General features: G+C 37.1%; 1 protein-coding gene and 1 pseudogene across 2 annotated transcripts in view; one reads left to right on the top strand and one right to left on the bottom strand.

The window, feature by feature from the left end:
• The window catches only part of LOC140514437 (enhancer of rudimentary homolog pseudogene), a 52,669-nt pseudogene extending 31,660 nt beyond the window's left edge, over positions 1-21,009 (top strand).
• The window catches only part of LOC140514433 (neuroendocrine protein 7B2-like), an 85,986-nt gene continuing 70,041 nt past the window's right edge, over positions 6,102-22,046 (bottom strand). Inside the window, exon 5 of one of the 2 annotated variants that reach the window (XM_072624786.1) lies at positions 6,102-6,963. In XM_072624786.1, the coding sequence (XP_072480887.1) occupies positions 6,925-6,963 (39 nt within the window). In that variant the 3' untranslated portion in view covers positions 6,102-6,924. Of the gene's footprint in view, positions 6,964-9,592; positions 11,246-22,046 lie in introns of those variants that run through there. The other variant, XM_072624788.1, reaches the window with a different exon arrangement.

Genomic DNA, 22,046 nt, shown 5'->3' with positions numbered 1-22,046 from the left:
CAAAAACTGATTCTAGGAGAGTCAGTCTGTTTGCAGGAGCTTGGGGAAAGTGAACGATGAGGGAGATTCAGAGTATTTCTACCAGAAAAACAAATAAAGGGAAGAAGTTAAGAAAAGTCGATAAGACAAGTGGAAGTTGTACAGTCCTGAAGTGAGTACATGAGGAGCCTAGGTCCTCACGTAGGTGCGTATGTATGCATGTGTATATATGCATATATATATATATATGCATATATATGTACACACATATTTTGGGATGTGCTGTAAATAATAATATAACACTATTTATAATTCTATAATAATATTTATTAATAGCCAACATTTACATACCATCTAGCATATACCAAACCCTTTACTATTATTATCTCATCTGATCTTCCCTAAAACCCTGGGAGGTAGGTGTTATTAGCATCCTTATTTTACAAATTGGGAAACTGAGGCAAACCGAGATGAAATAACTTACCCAGAGTCACATAGCTAATAGGTGTCTGAGGGCAAATTTGAACTCAAGTCTCCCTGACTTTAGATCTGGTACTCTATCCCCTGTTCCACTAGCTGCCCCTATGTTAGCATAGAGATCAATGATAAGAGAGTGTTAATCAGATTTATCTCAGATCTCTTATCTAAATAGACTACTTCCTGAACTTTCCTAGTCGGTTTCAGAAAGATGTTGTCCACATGGTATTGGAGGACCTTGAGCATAAGATATCTATATCTATAAGTAGCAAGTTTATGACATGTCACCAAAGGTCAACTCATCATCTCCCCTCTAAAAGTCCCCCTTTCCCTGACTTCCCCATTTCCACTGATGGCTTCCTCATCCCCCTGACTTGAAAGCTTAGAATCATCTTTGACTCTTCTTCCTCCCCTTACTCAATCAATCATTTATTAAGTGTTCATTATATGCCAAACACCGTGCTAAAAGCTGGAGCTACAGGTACAAAGAATAAAACAATCCCTTCTCACAATAGGCTTATATTTTAATGGAGGAGATAATAAGCATGCCCTAAAATATAAACATTAAGTTCAACACAAATAGATACAAATATAAATGAATACAAATATATACAAAATTGTTAAATATAAAGTCGCTTGGAAGAGAAAACACTGGTTGTGGGGAGGGGGGGCGAGTAGAGAAACGATTTATTCAGAAGATAATACCTGGTCTGTATTTTAAAGGAAGGCACTCTGTGAGATGGAGGCCAGAAGGGAGTGCATCTCAAGCATGGGAGACCACCAGAACAATGACAGCAAAGGGGAGATGAAATATCCTGTGTGAAGAACAGAAAGAAGACCAGTTGGGCATGAATAAAGAGTGGAGGGAGGTGGGGAGTAATGGCCAATAAGGTTAGAAAAATAGGCTACCAAACAGCTGTCAACTCTAGGACTCACCTATGCAATTTAGATGTTTTTCTCCACTCATACAATTACCACCCCTCACCCACCTCCTTTCTTAGACTATTGTAATATATAATCTTTTAACTGGTTTCCCTGCCTCCAATCTCTCCCCTCCAACCCAGCCAAACAAAGCTGCCAAAATAATTTTCCTTATGTATAATATCTGAACATAGCACTCTCCTGCTCAAGAAATTGAAGTGGCTCCCTATTACCTGTTAATAACATTTTCTCCATCCATCAATTATTTGCTGTGAGAACTAGAGCAAGAGCTAAAACCTGAGATTGAGCCTAAGAGAAATGAAAATGGAGCACTCTGAAGAAGAAAAAAGAACGGAGAGAGGGAGTAAAAATAAATTAATTTTGTTTTCAATTAAGTTTTATGAATACTTTTAAAAATATCTTATGATCATAGATTTAGAACTTGGAAGGAACTTCAGAAGCCATCTACTGCAATCCCCTCAATTTAGAGATGAGGAAAATGAAGCCCGGAGAGCCTAAAGAACTTGCCCAAGGCCACATTGTCATTTCTGGCTATGCCCCCTACACACACGCATGCACGCACATGCACATGCACACGCAAACGCACACACGCACACACACACACACACACACACACACACACACACTAGAATTGAACCTTCCTTTGTAATAAAAACAAGAGAAACAGTTAAGCAAAGACAACTGAGTGACCACATTTTACAATATAGACGACATTCTTCCCTTGTAGTTCCCTAGAACTATGCCTAGAACTGTCATTATCTGTTCCCTGGAATCATGATCATCCTCTCCATCCAATCCTTTTTCCAAGGGACAAATCTGTTTTGAATATTATTCTGTCAATAACAGAAAGCTGCCTGCTTTATCCAACGTGACTTTTTGGGACTCGCTATGGTTCTGGGCAGAGCTAAGGTGCGAATAAGGAGAATTCTTCTCTCCACCCTTCTTCCCATTCCAAACAGCTAGAAGGAATGTCGCTTGTAATTATGATATGGCCAAGATGGTTAAGCAGGTCAACTGCTAACATACCTGTAGGATAAAATAACAAGCTCTTCAATTTAGCATATAAGGAACTTTACAGTCTGGCTCCAACCTGCCTTTCCAATCTTATTTCATATCATTTCCCTTCATACTTAAGTTCCCTGATTTTATTCAGCTGTTTCCTACCCCATGCATTCACACTGGCCATCCCCTAGGCCTACAAAACATTCCTTCCTCTTCCTAAAGAAATGTTTCTCTTCCTTCCAAGGACCAGCTCACTTTCTGCCTTCTCCATGAAGTCTACTTTCATACCTTGAGCTGAAATGAGCCCTTTGTCTGTGCCTCTATCACACTCTACCACTCTAATGCTTATTTGTCTTCATGTTTATTATGTATATCCTTAGTAGACTATAAGATTTTTGGGAATATGGATTGCTTAGTTTATCATTGATGTATTCCCAGTGCCCAATAAAGTGCTTTTGAGCATAGAAGTTGTTTAGTATTTGAAATGCATCAAAGCAAGGGCAGGATTATAAAGAAAGGACACTAATTTGGACAGTGAAAGATATATGTAAAGTCTTTGCCAAATGATTGCCATTTTAAATTTCTGTTCTTTCTATTTTATCAAGCCACCCGTAGCCTCAACTGGATAATATACCAATGTGAGAAATGAATATTCCTCTCATATTTAGTAACTATTTTATTAGATACAAGGTGTCCCTCTTTCCTACTTCCTTATCTAGAAATCAACCGGTGTGGGAAGTCTCTCATAGAGATTTATCCAAGCTGAGATCTAATCAAACAGTAAAAGAAATTCTAAGTTTGGGCTAATGGGTGTATTCCTGTTTATTGTGTTGGCTCAGACAGGCCTGGGAAAAATGCTGATTCTCCCCATCATAAAGAGATGTAATATGGAAATTGATGTCTCTCTGACCAACATTTGAGTGACCTAAGTCATGTACTGCAAGATAGCCCACCTCCCATTGTGTTAACAAATCACAGCTGATTGCCATCCCTTGGAAACATCTACTTTTCAAAGGGCATATAAATTGTGACTCCACTGCTAGTAGGGGTCTTTGGTCTAAGAGAGGTGACTAAATGAACATCCTTTTATTAATAATCTACTGGCTTCATTAATAAAATGATTAAATTCAGAAACTATGTCTCAAACCTTTTTAATCATCACACTAGGATGTAAATAAAAGTTATGGTTGTTAATGGGGGCTCCAATCATTGTCACTAATTTTCTTTTTTTTTTAATTTTTTAATTGATGAAATAAAGCATTTCCATCACATAGTATGGTTTTTAAAAGATGATTGTACATGAAATTGCAAATCAATTATGTACAACTTGCTATTCTTTTAAAATATATAATAAAGTTATAATGTTTCTTTTTTTCTTTCCCCCACCCTAGAGATGACTACCACTAAACACAAATATGTGTGTGTGTGTGTGCACATGCATAAAATAATTCTATACATACTTCTATTAATCATTTCTTTCTCTGGATGCAGATAGCATCTTCCTTCATACATCCTTTGCTGTTAATTTGGGTATTTATAATAGTCAAAATGACTTAGCCACTCAAAGTGGTTGTTAAAACACTATTGCTGTTACTGTATATGTTTTCTTGCTTTTACTTATTTGATTCTTCATTATTTCATGCAAGTCTATCCATGTATTTCTAAGATCATTGATCTCATCATTCCTTATAGCACAGTAGTATTTTATCAAAATCATATACCACAACTTGTTTGACTGTCACTATTTTTCAAAATATCTCATTGCAAGCTTTATTTCCCTACATCTGTCACAACCTGGTTTCTGCTCCTTAAAAGGAAGCTACTTGTTTGTGACCAAGATATAAGTTGGGACACAAAGCTTTGGCCATGTTATGAAATTAGGCTTCGAAAGGGGCTCTGTTAGAGGCAGCTAGGTCATGTTCTGCCAACCCTGGAATGAGGAAGACTCATCTTCATGAGTTCAAATCCAGCCTCAGATACTTACTAGCAATGTGACCCTGGGCAAGTCACTTCACCCTGTTTTCCTCAGTTTCCTCATCTGTCAAATGAGCTGGAAAAGGAAATGGCAAACCACTCTACTATCTTTCCCAAGAAAATCCCAAATGGGATCACAAAGAATCTGAAATGAATGAAAATGACTGAAAAATGAAAAGGGGCTTTATCATTGGGTAATTGAAAAATACTAGACTGAAAGAATACAAATCCTGACTCTGCTGTTTGGATAACTCTAGGACCTTGAGTAAATCATTCCTCTTAGCCTAGATGATCTCAAAGATTCCTACCAGGTCCAGCTCAAGAAATGATGATTTTAAAGTGTCATTTCAAACATTCCATTTCGCTTCTGAAGTAGCATTGTAATAAAACACTGAACTCAAAAACCTGAATTCAAAATTGCCTCAGATACTTACTAGCTACACAACCCTGAGCGAGTCATTCAAACTCCCTATGTCTCATTGGACTTGATGGTCTCTAATATCCCTTTCAGCACTGAACCTATGATCCTATGGCCCTATCAAAGAATTTCATAAGAAAATATTTCCTGCGAAATCATACAACTATATTCAAATGTTTAAGGTGATGGTCAAATGATCATAGAAGTTTACAACTGGGAGGAAATGTAAGATCATCTGATCCAAATCCCTTATTTTAAAGAGGAGGAAACTAAAACTTAGATGGTTGAAGTGTGTTGTCCAAAAATGTACAATTGCTGGGTGACAGCATTAAAGACAGATCCCAGGTCTCCTTATTCCTATTTTATGGGTACAGTTTGTTTGTCCTTTCCTTCTACCATGAAATAATGATCTTCTGTGGAAATAGTTTTTTTGGGAACTCCTGACTATATAATTAAGTTCTTTCCATGAAATTAAACATGGACCAATATTCCTAAAGTCTAAAAGAAATTATATGTGTATGGATGCACACTTGCACTGACTGGGAAGGAGTGTGATAACCAGCTCTCAAAGAGAGGGTATCTCTTGGATGTCTTGGCCACAGACACCTTCATTAGGTGGAGGTGATGATCTCCAAAAGAAACATCAAAGTTTTCTAATGTAAACATGGTAATAGGTTCAATGAGGAAGTTATAAGATACATCTAGTTCTATATTCCCTCTTTGTCTGACTTTTCGAGAAACCTCCATGTAATTGTTGAAGGGCGTTGCTTGAATTCTCTTAGCCTAATACTAAAACTAATTCCTTATATTTGTTCAACACATTAAGTTTCTGAAGGAATTTCACATACCTGAACGTTACCTTCATAAAGAAAGGTTGAGATGGCCAAGAGAAGAAGGGATAACAAGGGAATGTGTAGGGTTTGAAGCCCTAATGCCTTTTGAAAACACTTTTTGGAGAAGACAAAGTCACTCTCTAGGAACAGGAGAAGGGTACTATGACTTTTGCATGCATATATGCACATGTACACACACAAACAGACATTTGTTTAAGAATGAAAATTAGTGGATCAACTTAATCCATCATGAAGGAACACTGTGTCAAAGCAGTGTTATTTTGGTTGTTGTGGCTTCTGTGTGAGTGGTTCCCAACCACAGGAGTATCTGGTAGCCATCTGAGAGAAGCTGGATTGGTTAAGAAGATGGGACTGGTTGTGGCAAATGCAGGTAGAGCTAGTACATGTTGTTCAGACCTGGAAAAACATTTTCCAACATAATAATTTTCAAAAAGTATTTATTGGCAGAACATGGTTAGCCTACTGTTAAAAATATGCATAGAGATGCTGAACCTGAGTTTTTATCCCACCCTTTTCCTCTCTCCCACCCTTTTTGCCTGTCCTTACTTCTCATGTTACACCTCCACATTCCACCCCTACTAACTTTGCCCTGTACATCGATGTTTATATACAGACCTTCCCAAACACATATACATGTGTAAATACACACAGACACAAACATATATTTCCATCATAAACTGAAATTGGTGGGACATTGTTACTGTAGTGTTTTGAGACTTTTAAGATGAGAGGTTTGTTTTCCACTGAAAATGGTGCTTTCATATGATTTTGGAAACATTATTAATGTTGATAGCACCACCATCCTTCCAGTCACCCAGAAGCATGGTCATGGCTGAGAGAAATCACCATGCCATATGCTCTGATTCCTTTCAGAGTCCATCACTATGGTAAGCTCTGGGAATTTAATATATATTTCTTCCTAATATATTTCCTTCAAAAATTAGATAATTTCCATTTATGGGAAATCAGAAAGACATGATCAGATAGACAATTCTTTTATCTTTAAATTGTCAAATGTCTTTTTTTGTTTCATCCTGTCAAAATCACATATTTTGACTAGTTTTAAACTGAGCATATAGCAGACCAGCTTCTCCTTGATCTTTTCCTTTCAGATAAAATCTTGAATTGTCATTAGACTCTTTCTGCAATGTTTTTTCTCCCCAAGCACAACATGCCAGGATTTAGTTTCTCCTTTCCCTAGTCTGTATCAACATCATAAAAGATTTGAAGTTTCACCTTTCAGGTGAATCTTTTCATCTCTTTCTCTTCTTCCAAGCATCACAAAGGAGATAAAGCAATTGTCCTTGAGTTGAAAATCTGTTATTAAAAATAATGATGGAAAAAATGTAAGTTCATTTAGTGGGAAGACTTTGTACCTTTATTCCTCTCTGGGCTCTACTCCTGACTTTTTGAACTTGTTTCTGTACCCTTCCCTAGCATTCTTCTCACCCTGGAAGATTCCTTCACCGCTGTGGCCACTTTCTTTGATGGATCATTTCCTCCTGGAACCTCCATCTTCAAGATATTTCCCAAGCCAACCATATTTACTCTTTCATTCCTCAGTCAGCTCTCCGCTTTTGACTCTCCAAACTTCTTACTCTACTATGCACCACCCCCACACATTTCATGGATATCTTTCCCTTCCTATCATCTTTCAGCCTTCTTTTATGTATTATCTTTTCCCCCATTAGAATATAAGCTCCTTGAGGGCAAGAACTATCTTTCTATTTGCTTCTATGTGTATTCTCAACACTTAGCACCAAGTTTGGCAGATGATCAGCATTTAATAAATGCTTACTGGCTTGACTTTGTAAGTTGCTTTAGTTTAACTGGGGACAGTGTGCTATAGGCATCTACCTTGAATGAGGATGAAAGTAATCAGGCTTCCTAAGGGGAAAATATCAATTATACCTTAAAACTGTCACAAAATGCATCTACTTCACCCCCAACCAAAAAATACTTGCCTTATCATTCAAGTGAAAAAGATCAAACTGTAAAGGAAAGCACCAATCATATTTCAGGTCGGAGAGTAACAAATCTATGATTCTGTGCCAAGTGGAGCCCAGCACAGTAACCAATAAGGTATTAGTTTCTAACAGTGTTGTCAATTGAACATTATCTGTTTGTAAAAATAGAAAAAACTTGGCACCAGAATTTCCATACCTCCTTCCTGTTGTCTGCAATTCTCACCTTCCCACTCTCCACCTCCCTACCACCACACCATAAAAAAGTTGCAATACGGTTTGAGTTGGGAATCTTCTGGAAGCATCTTTGGTGCATATAATGCTCAAAACAATGAAAGAATAAATTGGGAGAAGATTGTGTCAGGTAATGTTTATGATTTGCAAAATGTCAGAAGCATTTCTCTAGTTTATTTGTGGCTCTCTCACAGGTCTCCCGTAAATTTAGATACATCACTCACTCAGTTCCTTGGCTATTTTATTGAGAATGACTCCCTCTGCTATGTAAAAACCTCTTCAAAGATCTGCTGAGATTATGTGATTGACTATTTGTGAAGTCATTTTAGTTTCCTGGGTGGTCTGTGTTATCTAAGTATGATTATATGGCTATTGATGTCAGAGAATCCAAACTGGTCTCATCTAAGTAAAAAACTCCCCAGTGTTATCTCAACACATTTAAAGAGGATTCTAAAATATTAATGTCCCATCGAAAAGCCAGAGACATTCTTAAAGACTTGGAAACAAAACCCAAAGTGCAAAAAGTTACTCTCCTAAACTTGAGGGAAAAGCCCAGTAATGATGGCTTGTCTTTGTATTTTCTTTTCTCTGAGCCATAACTAAATGGGGCAGCTGGGGTTTGTCTCAGGGTCCTAAAATCTAGAGCAGAAGTTCTTAACACTTTTGTGTCATGGATCCCTTTGGCAGTCTGGTGAAATCTATGGACAGAAAAAATATTTGTTGCCTACCTTTATAATTAAAGGAAACGAGAAATTTCAGTTAGAGGTTAGTGAAAAACAAAGATGTAATTTTTTTTCCCACCCAAGTTAATAAACCTCCTGAAATCCATGGACTTCATGTTCTTAACATGAATCCCCTGATCTAGGGGATTCTATCAGCACTGTCAAAGGCTGTGCTTTTTCTTCTCATTTTCCATGGCTATACACCCCAGGTGAGCTCTCCCTATCACCTGATCTGCCCACTTTGCTCAATGTGCAGAATTCCTAGTTATGGCTCTGCTCCTTCCTCAGAGGAGTGCAAAGTACTTCATAGATATCTAGTGACAAATGGTAGCATTCACCTCATTTTACAACTGGGGCAGAAATCAGTTAGGGAGATACCTATAGCTATTTAGTAAATAAATGTAGAAAGTGACTGAATGATGAGTTCCCTTGATTTGACCAAACGTTTTGTTCCCTGAGTCAAACAAATGTGCAGTGAAATCATCCCACTTGCCAAGTCAATATCTGTCTTTTTTTTTTGATGCTCCTCAGTTTCTAGATTTGTTTTAGCTCCTCTGCCAGAGCTGCAAACCTTATTTATTTATTTTTTCTGTGTAAATGTTTGTGGTTTTTGCTAAATGGATCAGTTATATCAACACGTCCTACCACATTATCAGTTTTATCAAATAACAGAATGTACAGCCTGCCAGCCAGAATGTGTTTGGTGTATGTCTATCCAGTACATCTTGTAACAACCCTTTTCTAATATAGTTTAGATTTTTTCCTTGTAAGTTAACACATTTATCAGCCCATATTTCAAGGCAAATTTTCTAGTGCATAATTTCTGCAGGAGAATTTTCCCTGTTAATGGGATCCATAGACACTAAAATGCTTCATTCCCTATTTCTGTGTGCATGGAAATTGCTGACTGTTGAAAAACAAAATGTTGACTGGATGGAAGAAAGGAAGGAAAACAAGGGAGGGAGGGATGAAGAGTAGGAGGGATAGAGAAAGGAAGCGGGGTGGGGGGAGAAGGAAGGAAATAAGTTTTGTTTTTCTGGGTTTTTTATTAAGCACTTATTACGTGCCAGGCACTAGGCTAAACATTTTATAAATATTATCCCATTTGAGCCTTGTAACAACCCAAGTAGGTGCTACAATAATCTCTATTTTACAAATGAGAAAACTAGAGGCAGACAGAGGTTAAGTGATTTGCCCAGGGTCATACTTGTAATACACGTCTGAGAACAGATTTGAATTCAGGTCTTCCTGACACCAGGCCCAGTAGTGCTTCCTCCTAGTTATTGTATGCCTTGTGCCTCTACATTTATCAGCCTAGTTTTTCTCCATTAATTCCTTGTGATCCTTTTTGGTGGCCATCACTCTGTCTGGGGGCTGTGGAGTTCTCAAACATTTGGGTTTGGCTGGAAGAGCAAATCTGCTGCATCCAACACATTTTCTTTTAATTGCTAAGCCCATGTGTATTTTAGGAGGAAATTTGATCCATATGTTTCTGATTCATCTACATTGAAGTCACCAAAATGTTTTGTAAGAGAGACTGAGATGAGTCTTTTCTTTCCCTTAGAGACAGGAAGTCGAGGTTGTGAGGAGGAAGTTACCCCCAAACCCATCCTGACCTAGGGTTCATTGGTTAAAAAAAAGAAAAAGCCAAACTTTATGAGGTTTGCATGGGACTTCGCTGGTTCCAAAGCATTTTCCTAGCCCATTCCCATTATAACCCAAGTTACCAAGGTCCAAGCTATCTTTTGTGTCTATGGAGCAGCACATGAGAGCAAATCTCTTCTTTTCAGATTGAAGATTCTCTGTAGGAAATGACTTGATTTTGCCTCATGGTTTGTGTAGGGGTAGAGAAAGGTATGTATTGACCACTTTGCCATGGAACAACTCTGGTATCCTGGTATTTCCCTTATAATTGGTGACTCTCCGATGTCATTAGTCCATAGAGAATACAACACGAGAGAACGGTCTTCTAGGGATTGAGACTCTTGCCAGAGAGTGTTTTGTGGGCTTTCTTGACAAGCTTCCTCCACCCACTGTCATTTGCCAATTAGGCCTAGGATTTGAAGAAACTTTAAAGTCAACCAGTGTGTTTATCCATGTGGATCTCAAGGTCCAACAGTTTCATTAGCAGAGAAAAACAATTGGTGAGAGAGAGAATGTCTGTGAGCCTAGAGAAATAATGATGTTTGGGTGCTTTGATTTCTTCAGAGACTTCCCCACCACATTGAATCACTCCCCTTTATCTTTCCAAACCATCTCACCACCCTTCCCTTGTGACCCACCTCTGCATGCTAATGTCCTAAACCAAAAGCAAACTCATCATTCGCTGGCCAGACAAGGTTTTCCAAGATCTCTCTGCTCTAATTACTGAGCTGCTGCTGCCATAGCCTTGAAAACAGTTGAAGATGTGTAATGCTTCCTTCCCGTGTGCAAAACACATGGCTACCAGATATTCCGGTGGTCAGGAGTACAGAGTCACTCAAAAGCCACTGATATAACCATGATGATGGTGCTGCCTTATGCAGTCGTGGTCCTCGTGGTGAGAAATTGGGATGCTGCCCTAGCATGCCGATTCATCCCTTGAACAAACAGGGGGACATGTGTAGAGTTGGCTTCAGGGTGATTATCCCAAGACTCAGAATTCAGAGAATGCTCTCCTGCTAGCTATTGGGTAGTTCCCTGTGAGGGGAAAGGAATGTGGTTCTGTTAGCTTGTTCTAAAAGAGACCTGACATTTTCTGGAACATTGAACACATATGAATACACCCAAAGAGTGAGTTAATCCTGTCTAGCAAAAAGGTTTTAGTACTCAAAGCTCATAGAAATTCTGCACAGCCTATGGAATTCAGAATCAGTTTTCCTTAAACTATTTCTCTCATTTCTTTAGGCATGCAAAGGTTCTTGGAGGTTGTTTGAGTTTTCACCCCATGTGGAATCCTTTATACAAAACTTCTGACAAGTAGCTGAATATCCAGTCTATGCTGAACACTTCTGGTGGCAGCAAACTTACTGCCTCATGTACTTTTCGTTGATTTCTATTTATTCTCTTTCTATTTATTCTGTAGATGACTACATAGGGACCTCTTGCCTCCCCTTTCCATGAGGGAGATCCATGAGGATAGGGATTGATTTACTATTTGCATTTGTATCATCACTGCTGATTTAGTACGTTATCTCTTCAAAGACTTTTCAGGAGGTTAGCATTTAAAAGAACAGAAAAAGTTCTTTTACATAAAGAACAAAATGAGTTCAATCAATTGTTAAATGATATAAGATATTGCTGCATTTTGATAGCTAAAAGGAAAAGAACTCTGGTTTAATAAAAACTGCTAAAATATATGCATGATGAAGCACAGCTTTCAAATGGGATTTGAGCATCCTGGAACATAAAATGAAAGTAGGATAAACATAAAGACGCAAAAAGCCTTTGTAAAAAGATGTATGATGATGAGTCATCCCAAAATTGCCTTGTATTTATTTTTATATACTTTAATGTATACACCCCAAAAGAAAGTAACTTCCCAGAGGACATGGGCTGATTCATTGTGTTCCCCAAGCCTAGCACAGTGCCTGGCACAAAATAGTGTTTAATAAATGCTTGTTGACTGAGTATTTTTGATTTCTTGCTTATCTAGTCTGTTCCATTGATCTACTTTTCCATTTTGTTGTTCAGCCATTTCAGAGTCTTTGCAACCCTATCTGGGGTTGTCTTGGGAAAGATACTGGAGTGGTTTGTCATTTCCTTCTCCAGCTCATTTTACAGATGAGGAAACTGAGGCAAAGAGGATTAAGGGATTTGCCCAGGGTTACACAGCCAGTAAGTGTCAGGTCAGATTTGAACTCATGAAGATGAGCTTTCCTGATTCCGGTCCTAGAATTCTATCCACTGAGTCACCTAGATGCTCTCTGTACCACCTACCTGCCCCTAATAAAAAAATTACATTTTTTAACCAGCTCCAAGTGGTTTTGGTAATTATAGTTTTATACAATGGTTTGAGGTCATGAAGTGCTATTCCCCCACCTTTCCCCCCTTTATTTCCCTTTAGGTCCCAGACATTTTGTTCTTCCAAATTTTAACCTGATTTTGTCTCATTCTGTAGAGTGACCCCTTGGTAATTTGATTGATATAGCATTATGTCTGTAAATTGCTGTAAATAATATCTCTTTAAATTATATTGTCATGGTCCAATTATAAGCAATACATAGCCTTTTAGTTACTTAAGATTTTATTTCTAAGAAGAGTATTTTGCAACTTATTCATATAAGTCTTGAGTGAGGTAGACTGACCACCAGATACTACATACATTTTGTAGTTATTTTGTATATGGTTTCTTTTTCTATCTTTTATCTATCATTTTTTAAATTTTTTATAGGGATGCTGATAAATTTTGTGTATCTATTTTGCATCTCATGGTTTAATTTTTAAAAAACTACTGTTTGCTGATTCTATAAAGTTTTCAAAGGAAACCTTCATGCCATCTGCAAAAATGATAATTTTGTTTCTTCTTTACCAATTATTGAGGTTTTAGTATTATTCTCTTGTGATATTTCTATTGCTGCCATTTTTAGAACTACAGCAAATAACAATGGAAAAGAGTGGCATTGAAATATTTCTTTTAAATACACAAAAGGGAACAGAGGGAGTCATAGATTAGTGCGACATCTTTGAAAATGACATGTTGAATTTATTATATACTTAAAAAGAAAAGCAAATTGTACATAAAAGAGATTTTCAGTGTTGTATACAAAACCTAGCACAGTGCCTGGCATAGAATGGGTGTATAATAAATGCTTGTTGACTGATTGTTTATGATTCTTCTGTTTTCTGTTCTAATAAGGATATAGAAATATTTATTTTATTTAGTGTTTCCTAAATAGAGAATAAAATAAAATTCAAAGGAAGGAGAAGAAATATCAAGTCTCTCCAATCCATCCCACACAAGGCTGTCTGACCATATCATGGTCAATTGGCTCTCTCTACTAGTTCCCTATCAACTTTAAGGTCAAATACAAACTCCTCTTTTTGATATTTCAAGTCTTTCATGATCCAACCTAATTTTCTTATATTATTACGTTACTTTCCTGCACATACTCTTCAGTCTAGTCCAATTGGCCTTGTTATTGTACCTATGTGATTTTAAATACTCCAACCTCATGTCTTTGAACAAACTCTCCCCATGCCTGCAAAGTCCTCTTCCTGACTTCTACCTCTTAGAATTCCTAGTTTAATTCAGCACTCAACTCAAATGTCACTTTTGTAAGGTATCATGTTGCATTTTTATTTCAATGATGTAAAATAATTTTTATTAAGCTTGCCCTTGATTTTTCAGGATTTCTATTTTTGTACTTAATTGGGGATTTTAAATTTGTTCTTTTTCTAGTTTTTCTTTTTACTGCATGTCCAATTCGCTGATCTGTTCTCTCTCTCTCTCTCTCTCTCTCTCTCTCTCTCTCTCTCTCTCTCTCTCTCTCTCTCTCTCTTTCTGTTTTTATTGATTTAAGCATTTAGAGATATAAATTTTCTCCTAAGTATTGCTTTAGTGGCATCTCACACATTTTGGTATGTTGACTCATTGTTGTCATTATATGTAATAAAATTATTGATTGTTTCTATGATTTGCTTTTTTACCCACTCATTCTTTAGTTTGTTTTAGATTGCTTAGTTCCCAACTAATTTTTAATATTTGCTTCCAAGACCCTTTATTGGATGTAATTTTGATTGCATTATGGTCTGCAAATGGATGCATTTAATATTCTTTTCTGCCTTTGGTTCTGAGGTTTTTATGCCCAAATACATGGTTCATTTTTTGTGAAGATGCCATGTACAGCTGACAAAAAATATTCTCCTTTGTATTCTTATTTATTTTTCTCCAGAGGTGTATCATATCTAACTTTTCTATTCATCTTTTAACTTCTTTCTTATTTATTTTATGGTTGGATTTACCTAGTTCTGAGAGGGTACAATTGAGGTCCCCCCAATATAGTTTTGCTATCTATTTTCTCCTGTAACTCATTTAACTTTTCCTTTAAGAATTTGGATGTTCTCCCATTTGGTGCATATAAATTTAGTATTTCCATCTGTTGTCTATGGTACCTTTTAGTAAAATATAGTTTCCCTGGTTATCTCTTTTAATTGGGTCATTTTTTAATTTTGCTTTTTCTGAGATGGTAATTGCTACCTCTGCTTTTTTTTTTTAACTTTGGCTAAAGAATGACAAAATCTGGTCCAGCCCCTTATTTCAACCCTATGAGTGTCTTTCTGTTTCAAGTATGTAACTTGTAAACAGCATATTGTTGGATCCTGGTTTCTAATCCATTCTACTATACTCTTCTTTTTTATGGGTGAGTTTATCCTACTCACCTTCAGAATTCTGATTAATAGCTGCACATTTCCATCTGTCCTATTTTTTTCTGTTTATTCTTTTTTCTCTCTCTCTCTCTTATTACCTCTTTTCACCCTTTATACCCTTCTCAAAAGTAAATTTTGCTTCTGACCACTACCTCCTTTTATCTATTCTTCCTTTTATCCTCTTCCCTTTTCTCTTAGCCCCTTTCCCTCCTATTTTCCTGACAGATAGGATACATTTCTATATTCAGTTAAGAATGTTTCTATATTCTTCCCTCTTTGAACTAATTCTGAGAATAAGGTTCAAGTGTTGCCCACTCTCCTCACTTTCCCTTCCACTGTAAGAACTTTCAAGTGTGCCTCTTTTATGTGAGCTAATTTTCCCCATTCTACCTCTCCCTTTCCCCTTCTCCCAAATGCATCCCTCTTTTTCATCCCTTCATTTTTCTGAGATCATCTCAGTATAATTGACTCATGTCCATGTCATCTGTTTTTGCAGTCTCCTAATTGCCATAATAATAAAGTTCTTAGAAGTTACATGTATCATCTTCCCATACTGGAATGTAAACAGTTTAACCTTATTAAGTCTCTTTCATGTTTACTTTTTTATGCTTCCTTAAGTCTTGTGTTAGATATCAAATTTTCTATTCAGCTTTAGTTTTTTCATTGGAAATGCTTGAAAGTCATCTATTTCATTAAATGACCATTTTCTCCCTAAATCATTATACTTAGTTTCGCTGGGAAGGGGATTCTTGGTTGCAATCCTAGATCAGGGGTAGGGAACCTGCAGCCTCAAGGCCACATGTGGCCCTCTAAGTCCTCAAATGTGGCCCTTTGACTGAATCTAAACTTCACAGAACAAGGACTCTTAATAAAAGGATTTGTTCTGTAAAACTTGGAATCAATCAAAAAAGGCCACACCCGAGGACCTAGAAGGTCACATGTGGCCTCAAGGCTACAGATTCCCCATCCCTGTTCTAGATCCTTTGACTTCCAGAATATCATATTCCAAGCTCTCCAGTTCTTTAACTTGAAAGCAGATAAATCTTGTGTGATCTTGACTGTGGCTCTTCAATGACCACTTGTAATATTGTCTCCTTGATCTGGGAGCTCTAGAATCTGTCTGCCATATTTCTGGGAATTTTCATTGTGGGATCTCTTCCAAAAGGTAATTGGTGGATCTTTTTATTTTATTTTACCCCTGATTCTAAAATATTGAGGCAGTTTTCCTTTATAATTTCTTGAAATTTGATGTCTAGCTCTTTTTTTTAAATCATGGCTTTCATGTAGTCCAATAATTCTTAAACTATCTCTCCTCACTCTATTTTCTAGGTCAGTTGATTTCCCAATGAGATAATTTCCCCCATTCTCCCTCTCCCTTATTTCTCTCCTTTGGGTTATCATGTATCAAGAATGTGCTGGTAATAGAAATGTTATTTGTGCTTTATTTTCAAAGACCAATGAATTCATTGGGCAATGTCTTGACTAATACATGAACTGGATTTAAGTGAGGCACAGTTGCACAAAGTAATCAGGCTCATTTTTTCAGAGTCATTGAAATCACAACTACTGGTAATGGCTCTGGATGCAGTGAATGACCTTAGTTTCTTCATTGTCTGACCAACCTCTCAGCAAGTCATAGTGCCTGCTTCAACCACTTTCATAGCCTTTGGAATGAATTGTTCTCATCTACCCGTTCCACTAGGGAAATCCTTCACATGCTTGGGGTGGACACTTCCCTAACTCAACGATGGATTTGAGGTCCATGGGTTACCCTCAACCTGGTTTAACCCATCTGCAGAGGCATTATCCTGGGGTGTAGCCACTGCACGTTGTATAGGTTCTTGCAGTCACAGATAAGAGTTAAGTACCAGGTAGACACCAAAGATGGATGAACAGCCCTGAAAAGTGCTTGGCAAGCCCTCACACCACAGTGCTAGTCCTCCTTGAATATCTCATAGGCTCCAGGAGAGCATAATTCCAATAAGAGAAGATAAACATAAAAGGAAGCTGAAGGGAAGATTGGAAGAGATAAAGATATCAAATATCTGGAGATCAGATCTGGAATTCATTCTGGAGATTAATGAACTATTGCTGGACCTTTTTAAAGGCCTTTTAAAGTGGAACTTTTGGGAGAAGCAATCTGAACAGAGGGAGAGATCACAGGGACAGAGAGGCTCTTTGTGTTAATTTCAGATTGAGTCTCCAAGATGAAAATCTAGAGTATGGGAGAGGAGGTTTAGAATGTAACTTTTCCTCTTATCTTCTGTTGCTCCCTATTTACTGGCTTGTTCTCTGACACTTTCAAATATTTATATATCTCTTCTGTCCCCAAAAACTCCTTGGGTTATGATTCTATATTTTTCTTGATTTTCACACCAGACTCTAAGGAAAAAGCCATCTGTACTTAATGCCTCCATTGACTTTTAAAGCCTTTACAATATGGCATCCAACCCCACCATACTATTGAAATACCACCAAATCCAACAAGCCCTTTTCACTCCTCCTTAATTTCTCTTTATCTTTTGACCCTGTCCATGACTACCTCCTTGTGAGTACTCTCTTCTCCCTTCGTTTCCATGATACTTTTCCTGGTTTTTCTCCTCTTCTTTTCACTTCTGCTCTTGGTCTTTTTTTGCTGTATTGTCAAACAACTCTTGCCCTTATCTGTGAATGTTGCCCAAAAATACATCCCTGGTCCTCCTCTACCTCAATAATCCCATCAGCTTCCTTGAGTTTAATTATCATGTCTATATGACTCCTCAATGTTTTTATTCAACTTTAATCTCTCTCCTATAGTCCAGTTCCACATTTACCAACTGCCTATTAGGCATTTCTATTAGACTATCACATTGGAATCTCAACCTTAACATATCCAAAACAAAATTCATTCTCCTTCCTCCTAAACCCACCCTGCTTCCAAACTTCTTGATTTTTGTTGAGAGAATCAGTATTGTCTGGTAAATCCAAATTTGTAACCTCCCAGCCAACATTAATTTTTCCCATTCCTTCCTCCCAAATAACCAATCCATTGTGAAATCTTGTTCATTTCACATGATATAGTATCTCGATTTCATTCCCTCTTTTTTATTCGTATGACTACTGCCTTATTTCAGGCCCACATCAACTCTCATAGTGCTTAAAACACAATACAAATTTAAAAAATGTTTGCTTACTTGATCCTCTCCCACCTGAGCTATTGTAATAGTGTGCCTTTTCAGTTTGTCCCCACGTAAACCATTTTTCTCCCAGCTGATAAAATAATCTTGCTAGAGTATAGATCAGACTATGTTTCTTGAACTGAAATTAATTGAAATGTGGACCCATTGGTGACATTAAGATAGTCATGAGAAGAGACCAGTAGTGATGGTTGGCAACACTGCTAAGCAGTTCCAAGGCATTTATTTATCAACCTGACATTAACAATGGGGAGGTCTGCTGACTTCCCGGAGAATGTATCTCAACTATGACAGAGAGCCTCCCAAGATTTGTTAAACCTCACATTTCCAAACACTTCTGGTAATTCATGTGTGGGATCGAACTGTGTTGCTGGAATAAACGTAGACGGCATTGCTGGGGATTACAAAGTCCAGGAGAGGTCTCTGGGAGGGGGGGAATGTTTGCATCACTACTGCCGTTTGGAGGCGAGGCTAATATGAAAAAGGCCAGTTTGGAAAATGATTAATAAGATGACACCTGTGAACAGAATTTAGATTTCTGGACCACAAATTAAAACATGAATGACGGACATATGGCCAGGGATGAAGTGCAGATGTTGATGACTGACAAAATTATATTTTCCTAGAGTCTTACAAGTCTGATAAAAATGATTTAAATTTCAAAAGAGAATAAAAGGAAGAAAAATGTCTAAGTCTATCAAGTTAGAGACTATGCAAAGTAATAATTACAACACAGGAAAAAATAGTCATTAATTTAAGGAGCCAAATTTTTTAAAAAGAGTCAACAGTATAATCCCTACTTTCAGCTTTCTGTGTGCTGATATACAGAGTATTAGTACTAAATAAAATCAAGTAGAAATTTAAATTTGCAAGGAAGTAAATTTAATCTTATATGTCTCTGTAGTTTGGTGAGATACAACTGATGACTAGATTATGACTCTGGAAAAGTGTTTTTTTCCCAAGAAGAATAAGGAAATATAACTTATAGTAGCTTTGTATATTAAGACATACTCATGATGTAGGTATAAAGATTGATAATATAAACAAATTAGGGGAGCAAGAAATAGTGTATTTCTCAGATTTGTGGAGAATGGAGAAATTTTTGATCAAACAAGAGATAAAGAACATTATGAAGTGCAAAATGCATAATTTTGATTACATTAAATTGAAAAATTTTTGCACAAACAGACCCATTGCAACCAAGATTAGGAGGGAAGCAGAAAACTGGGAAAGAATTTTTGCAACGATGGCTGTTAGCAGTGTTGCGGCTCAGCTCTTGTGCAGTGGCTGTGGCAGTGACAGCTTCGGAGCTCGATACAGTATTACAAGGCATGACTTGTTGAGTCATCAACGGAGAGAGTGATTTACATTTGGAGATGAAGTCTCATACCATTTTGTTGGTACAACCTACCAAGAGGCCAAAAGGCCAAACTTATGCTGATTATGAATCAGTGAATGAATGCATGGAAGGAGTTTGTAAGATGTATGAAGAATATCTAAAGAGAATGAATCCCAACAGTCCCTCTGTCGCATATGACATAAGTCAGTTGTTTGATTTCATTGATGATCTGGCAGATCTTAGTTGCCTTGTGTACTGAGCAGATGCTCAGATGTACCAGCCCTACAACAAAGATTGGATCAAAGAGAGGATCTATGTGCTTCTCCATCAGCAGACCCAACAAGCTGGCAAGCCTTGGGGGGATGTGGGGAGGGCTTGGAAAACAGGTGTGTACAGAATGCTGTAGTGGGAGAGTTGTTATTATAGAAGTCTTGTTTCCATTTTGTTACGATCTAGCCAAGGTCAAACGCATTAGGAGTATTAGAAGATTTTTGTCTTGTTCAATCTGAAGCCCCTGTCCCTCACCATTTTCTTTTTCTTTTTTAAGAAGTAGCTGAAAATTACTCTTTGGTCAGTTGGCACTTAATTACAGTTCTTCCAGCTGTTATATCTGCTTATAACGTTCACTGTACTTATCCTTCTGTGTAAGGGTTTTCCAGAATTTAGTTATGTCCTCAAAACTCTAAGGCTTAGTAGAGAATACAATAAATGCTCTTTAGTTAATAAAAATAAGAATTTTTGCACCTAGTGTCTGTGATAAAGGCCACATTTCTAAAATATATAGAGAATTAAGTCAAATGTACAAGAATACAAGTCATTCCCCAATTGACAAGTGGTCAAAGGATATGAACAGGCAGTTTTCAAGGAAGAAATTAAAGCTATCTATAGCCCCATGAAAAAATGCTCTAAATCACTATTGATTAGAGAAACGCAAATCAAAACAACTCTGAAGTACCACATCATACCTATCAGATTGGCTAACATGACAAAACAGGAAGATGACACATGTTGGAGAAGATGTGGGAGAGTTGGAACACGAATTCATTGCTGGTGGAGCTGTGAGCTGATCCAAAAATTCTGGAGAGCAATTTGGAACTATGCCCAAAGGGATACAAAAATGTGCATACCCTTTGACTCAGCAATAATGCTTCTAGGACTATATCCCCAAGAGACCATAAAAATAGGAAAGGGTCCCACATGTACAAAAATATTTATAGCAGCACTCTTTGTGGTGGCCAAAAACTGGAAATCAAGGGGGTGCCCATCAATTAGGGAATGGCTGAACAAGTTGTGGTATATGAATGTAATGGAATACTATTGTGCTATAAGAAATGACGAACAGGAAGACTTCAGAGAGGCCTGGAAGGACTTCTATGAACTGATGCTGAGTGAAAGGAGCAGAACCAGGAGAACTTCGTACATAGCAGCAACCACAGTATGCGAGGAATTTTTCTGGCAGACTTAGTCCTTCACAGCAATGAAAGGACCTAAAAAATTCCCAATGGACTCTTGAGACAAAACGCCTTCAACATCTAGAGAAAGAAGTATGGAACTGGATCACAGAATGAAGCAAACCATTTTCCTTGTATTATGTTATGTTTTGTTTTGGTTTGGTTTGTTTTGGTTTTCTTGTGATTTCTCCCATTCAATTTAATTCTTCTATGCAACATGACTAAGGTGAAAATGCGTTGAATAAGAATGTATGTCTAGAATCTATATCAGATTGCACACTTTCTCAGAGAGAAAGAGGGAGGAAAGGAGAGGGGAAGGAGGGGTAAGGAGGGAAAAAAATCTATGATATGTAGAAGTGATTGTAGAACCCTGAAAACAAATAAACTAATTTTTTTTAAAAAAAAAGACGTACATGAGGAAATTCAGGAAAAGAAAGGAAAAGCAGAGTGGAGAACTTTTTGAGTAAAGATAAATGGAGACAAAAATAAAAATTATATTGTCATGTTAGTAGAACTTACCTGGACAGAGAAGGAAATTAATTAGAAATTTGGGGAAATGATCTGCAGCCAGGCATGAAGACATGTTTTAGTACTAATAAAAAATTTTGGTCAAAATCAAATGAGATAAGATGTGTAAAACATTTTGTAAACCTTAAAGCACTTTATAAATGGTAACCATTATGCTTATTATATCTGGTCATCTGCTGGAATTCTGCCAAAATAGAGTAGGAATAATTTGTATGATAACAATTATATTACTGAGAAAAAAAAACACTTTAAAATACTTTAGAATCTGATCATTGCAATGTTATGAGAGGATCAAAGATAAAACATGCCACCCACATCCTACCAGCAAGATGATGGGCAGGCATAAAATGTAGAATGAGACATACATATTTGATTAATGAAAAGTATTAAAAAAAGGTTGTTGGAGCTTTTCTTAAAGTTATTGAAGGAAAAGCGGAGGATCAGTAGCAAACACAAGTAGGACAGCTTTGAAAATAATGTGTTGAGTTTTTTGCATAATTGGAGAGAGAAACAAGCTATTTCATGGTGCATATTCATGGTTCCATGGGTAAACATCATTTTCTGTTCCACTTTATATATGGAAATGCCCATTTTATTTATTGTTTGTTAAGTTCAAAAGAAGAAAATAAATTCATGTA

The sequence above is a fragment of the Notamacropus eugenii genome, chromosome 7 (genome assembly GCF_028372415.1).
Source record: "Notamacropus eugenii isolate mMacEug1 chromosome 7, mMacEug1.pri_v2, whole genome shotgun sequence".
Taxonomy (NCBI): Eukaryota; Metazoa; Chordata; class Mammalia; order Diprotodontia; family Macropodidae; genus Notamacropus; species Notamacropus eugenii.
This window is presented reverse-complemented; position numbering and strand designations above follow the sequence as displayed.